Source organism: Melanostigma gelatinosum (assembly GCF_949748355.1).
Source record: "Melanostigma gelatinosum genome assembly, chromosome: 2".
NCBI lineage: Eukaryota > Metazoa > Chordata > Actinopteri > Perciformes > Zoarcidae > Melanostigma > Melanostigma gelatinosum.
Window position 1 is genome coordinate 5,432,118 of NC_136635.1, and position 5,710 is coordinate 5,437,827.

The following is a 5,710-nucleotide window of genomic DNA, read 5'->3' on the forward strand; positions in this document are numbered from 1 at the left end:
CCAATACTGGTTTGTCTTTTTGCTTTTCTTTTTTTTTTTTTTCAAATCACACATACATTCATCATTGTAATGTAGACCATATATTGCTTTTTCATTGTCATTTCGTCTCACAACACCGATCAGCTGGGCGGCTTAGGGAGAGGGGAAACAAGAGTCCCTATGCAGCTCCTGAGATCCAGCTTGCTGTCCATGGAGCTTGGAGTGTCCGCTCAGAGAACCCGACGGTATCCGTGAGTTCCCTTCATCGGGCAACCGCCAGCAATCCCAGGATTCTTCTGCTACTGGCAGTCACAGCAAATGACTAACACCCAAAATACTGCTAGACACTCCACAACGGAATCTAAGATACAGTCCACAATAATCATAGATCTCCTAAGAAAGACATTGTTTGGCTCAACAATTACAATGCGCTTGACGTAGTGGATGACGACTGCTATACCTCACTCTAACAAGAATACAAAAAGGTGGCCTCCCTTGTTCTTAACTGTTTTTTTTGTTTTTTTTACTTTTTTAAACACCTGTTTCTAAAAGCCAGCAAACCCCCTAGCGTTTAATACACAAGTATGTGGACGGAAAAGAAATCGGAAAGGTCTTTTTTGACGAACAAACCAAAGGTCAGGTCTCGCGGTCGCTCTCGCCCACAGAGTAGAGCTCCCCAAGTCTTCTGAAGCGCGGGCCCCATTCTCTGAGATAGTCATAGTTCTGGTCCGAGTCCGACGACGCCGTCTCCAGTGAGCTGAGGGAGCCGGCAATGGATCCTCGACCCTCGTAACCATAGATCTGGATGGAGTCGTAAGGCGGCGCGGTGGGATCATTGTCTGCCTCGTGGAGCCGCACATTGATGAATTCGTCCACGTCCACGCCGTTCGGGCCGGAGTGCTGGCCCGCCCGCGGCATGAACTGCAAGTCGGGCTTGATGTCCTTGCGCGGCAGGTAACCGTTGATGCCATCTGGATTCTGCAACGTGGCGATGTCGAACGCCTCTGTGTCCTCCTCGCCACCTCCTTCGTCATCGTAGCGGATAATATTCTCCCTCACATCCTCATCATCCTTTATAATCAGAGGCTCATTCTTGTGTCTCCTCAGGGTCACAAAAAGTACTACTATTACTGTCAGAAAGACAGATTGAAAGAAAAAAGGGAGAAAGAAGAAGAAATCTAGGTCAAGCCTTTGACAAGAGGAATTTCTGTTCATACAAGCAGACCATTCATCGAGGTCGGATTACGAAAGGCTTCAAGTACATCTGTGAATCCAACTCAGTTAATATACCGCAACGCACAAAAGAAATACCTCACCTAACAGCAGTATAATGCAGGCCAGGATGGCTATGAGAGCTCCCATGCTAAGGCCGATGGGTAAGACGTAGGCCTCCACGTTGCAGGACTGGACGACGCCGTCCTTACTGCACCCGCACACTCGGATGGTCAAGGTGTTGGTGCTGCTCATCGGTGGGTTCCCGTTGTCCGTCACAATGATTGGCAGGAAGTACATCTCCTGCTTCTGTCGGCGGAAGGTATCGTGCTTGGCCAAAACACTGATTGAATTGTCTGTGAGCAAGAGAGTGGTAAAGCTAGAGATGAATTTGCATTGCAAGAATGTCTGAACAAAGAAAACACCTTTATTATGCATGGTAGCAACAGACTGAACTTCTATTATTATATCGTGTGAAGACCATGAGGGTAAACTCATCTCACAGCAATCGTCACTAGCCCCTCTAGCGCGCCAACATCCCAGTGCCTTAGATGGATTTCAGCCACCTTCCCCTTTTTTCTCTCGACAGACCAATTTGGGAATTCTGAGGGAAGGCGAGCCCGAGTCGGCTGGAAACCCCCGCCCCCCCGCGCCCCCCTTTCAAAAGCCAAAGACTCGCGGCAGGCGACACTGACTTCGAAGACGGCACATGTCGACCCAGAAAGGTGCCAGCTGCTCTTTGATGACACTTCTGTGAAGCTGTCTGCTCATTAGCTGGCCCTCCTCACCCTGCTCACATTATCAAACACTTGCATCCACATAAGAATCTACTCCCGCTGATCTCGTGGAAAACGTACAAGACTCCCGATGGTCTAACCTTTGCCTCTGCTTGAGGGTGCACCGAGGAGGGAGGGGGGAAATAGATTTGGTGATAGAGAGTGACGGGGCAAACTTAATCAAAGGATGGGATGCTTCATGATGGAAGTATTTGCTTTGCACAATCTGTAATTCATGTGAGCATATGCTCAGATTTATTTTCTTACGAGTGCTGCCACAAAGTGGTCCACTCTGCTTTGTGAGCACCAACGTGTCCTGTTTCATTTGGATCATTCAGCAGTGCATCGCGAAGTATGCAAGTATCTGCTATCCTGTAATGAACCATGAGGGCTTGTCCTTGTACACAGGTCTTTTTCAATTTATTGGTGACTATTGATGTTAAAAATAGAATCAAACATATCCTGCCCATCAATTCATCCAGACATAAAGTCTGCTACTCAAAGAGAACAGCAGCTGAACTGATGACCTCTCTTTTGTATTGCTCTCTATTAGGCCACATTGCAATTGTTTCATCTAGCGACTGATGGATTCATATGAAAAAGAAAAACTGTATACATTTATAATATTAATATATTAAGCGACAGCAGAAGTGACACCAACAGTCTGAAAAATCTGAATGGACTGTTGTGCAGAATGTGCAGTGTTATTGTGCATATTTAAATTAATATATAAATGGAGCACTTGACACCGACATGAAATAACTTACTTATTCATAATTCATTCAACCTACTGCATAGTGTACACTAATAAGATTCAGAGCAGTAAAAAGTGATTCTTAGATTGATTTTATTGGTTTTTGACTGCAGAAACAGTTGGAGGCTAAAGGAGCATTCGTGGTGTATCCTCTTGAAAGCTTTTTTTTCCTCACAGAGGCTTTGACACAATAAAAGCACACCTGCACTTGAATATGCAGCACACATGCTAAGAACATTGTTGTCCTGGTAGTAGTAACAGAGAAAAATTACAACAATAATTAACATCTAAACAGACGGATGCCGACATTTGGTAGGTAGGATTGCGTGCGCTGTTCACTGTGCTTTAGCTTGCTAGCTAATTAGCCGGCACAATCAGCAATCTTTGGTCAGCATTTTCCCGGTGGTTGTTTGTCTGGTAGCTCCTTCACAAGGATTGAAGGGGGAGACGGGGACATTAGACACAAAGCTACAGCTGGTTTCGGCTTTTTGTGTTTTGTCCCGACTGTTGACTGGCTATTAGTGTCGCTGTCAATCAATAGATGACCAATGACAAGTTCTGCCTGATCCCACTATAAAAAGTAAAAAATGTGATAGTTACGCAGCTATCTGACAAGACACAACAATTATCTCTCTGTGTGGACACAATCGTTTTCAAAGAGTAATCTGACTGGTCTACAGTCATGAAGTCAAGAAATGCAAAATATGAATTTCTCCCCTTTTGGGTATAAATCATAAATTTATATGCTGTTGCAGAAGAAAACATCATGCAATTATATTTCACTTGTAGTTGGTTCAGTATTTTTCATTTGGTTGGACCTTGAATTGTGTCAATGTAACTTAATGCTAAAAGCTAAAACATTAGCCACAGTAGAGAGGAGTGATAAAGTCACTGAACCGACTCAGTAATGTACATTTTTGTAAAGATATTGATGACTAAAGTTTGCCAACATGAGCCACATCTGCATTTTGTTGCTTAGGAAAAAAGAAGAAAGTGGAATGTCTTCAAAAGAGCCTTGGAAAAGACTTTCTATCAGCAGAATTTCATTCTTGGCAGCGTGCTGAATGTATGTTGTCTCAATTATTGAGTCTGGCCTGCTCTGCTCTGTTGCATCCCCACCTGCTGAACGCAGAGTTGTCAGAGTGCTCGATATCTTGTGTACAGGTGGTCAGAAGCTCAGCCATCTTCCTCAGTGTGGGCAGGCAGCCTGTAACCTCTTCGAACAAAAGCAAGCCACCGAGGCTCACAGGAGCAGGGCCCTTTACACTCAAGCGTCTCCCACAGCTGCCGATTCAGATAGAAATAGTCACTGAAGTGCTGGGGGGGAGACGGTGCAAAGGAGATTATTTTCTCTGTTCGGAATTAGCAATACCATTGACAAGTGGTCGGTGCTGTATGTATTATATAGAGAGCTGAACCACAACATATGTTTACTGTGGTTTCAGGCAAATGAGAAAGAATGCTGGCTCTTTTTTACTGTTGGTGGTGAAATATTTTCTAGTGGGTTATTTTATCTGTTTTATAATCTTAAGAAAGTATTAAATCTCTTCTTAACAATAGGGCAAGGTTCAGGAACCTGCAATTTGAATACACTTTGAGGTTGATCCGCTGTTAATACTGAGTACTTTGCAGCAAGTCTGTGCCTGTTAAACAGCCCTTCATTTTTGACTTGACATTTTTTGACAGGGTTATTGCGTGTGTGACAGAAAAAAAATGTAACAATTTTTCCTTTGGTTACTGCTAAATGTGTCATTGCCTGTGAGTATTACACTGCCTGCTAACGTACGTAAGGTTTTGGTATTTTTTTTCAAAAGACAGGCTAGTCCATTTGATGACCTGCTTTTTATGGACTCTTGCAGTGAGTTAGCCTGCAGCCTCAGCGTCGAAAACAGAAGGCTCGTGCCATATGAAGATTATTTGCCCTGAGCTGAAAACATTACACAATGTCATCATGAACACAGCCTGTTCGGAGCCGGTTATGGAGGAGAGGCAGGAGAAGGGGAATGAAGACAAACGGGCAAATAAACCAATTTGAGTATTTAGTAAATAAATTCAGCACCATCTGCCACGCTGCAACGCAGCTCCTAGGACGTCACCCTACATTGAGCTGCAAGACTACCAGGGAAAAGCCATTTGGATCCCATTCATTTAGTTTCCCTCAAAATGCACTGGGGAGTAAAAAAGAAGCTGGTGTCCACACAATTTCACATCTGCTAATTGTGAGCTACACTGATCCACCAGATTTCATCTCGAGCACGGCTAACACGTCACGGGTTGGAGATTAGTCCGGAAAGCCATTGGAGAAATTTACAGAAACATCAGTCGTTCTGCCAAAAAGAAAAAAAAGAAGAGTTACTTCTCTGCCATTTCTTTTGTTGCTCACCCTGGTTGTTCTTGATGGTGAAATTGGGGTTGTTTAGCATCTCCGGGATGAGACGATAGTCAAAGTAGTGGCCCTGGGTTGGGTCGTCTTTGTCGACCGCGCTGACAGTCTGGATCACCTGCGTTGAGAGACAAGAAGATATAGAGAGGAGGGCTCAAAGTCAATACAGGAGGCAGCCTATTCATTACTCTGTTTTTCCCGCCGCAGATTGCCTCAGTCTAATACTAGTTGGATCACGCCTGATGAAATATATGCCCTATTCATTCCTGGAGTTTGAGATTATTATCAATGAGGTCCTGTCTAGTCTGGCACACTTTCAGGCTCCTGGCGCTATCTGTTAATCTGTCATCATAGGTCTTATCGTGCAGTACGTCTTTATGATTGATTGGAAATTAGAATTCTGGCCCTGCGGGACAGTTTCCCTTTTTTTTTTGTTCCTTTCACTTGAGCTCCCTGTTGTACGTACACAGGTCCCCTGAATGAGGTCGATTGATGAGAAAGAGAATGCTAAATACTTGTCCAGAAATTTTGACTGGGGGAGGCATTGAGCCATCTGGAGGAGGACATGAAAGACAGTCTTGAATTATGATCCACTCTGATCAATCC

At 44.2% G+C, this 5,710-nt stretch overlaps 1 protein-coding gene across 1 annotated transcript in view; it reads right to left on the reverse strand.

The window, feature by feature from the left end:
• Positions 1–403: 403 nt before the first annotated feature.
• cdh8 (cadherin 8) overlaps positions 404–5,710 on the reverse strand; it is a gene marked incomplete at its 5' end in the record, with an annotated part of 101,619 nt that continues 96,312 nt past the window's right edge. The window contains 3 exons of the mRNA XM_079294324.1: positions 404–1,109; positions 1,296–1,547; positions 5,105–5,222. Of these exons, the coding sequence (XP_079150450.1) occupies positions 616–1,109; positions 1,296–1,547; positions 5,105–5,222 (864 nt within the window). The 3' untranslated portion in view covers positions 404–615. The remainder of the gene's footprint in view (positions 1,110–1,295; positions 1,548–5,104; positions 5,223–5,710) is intronic.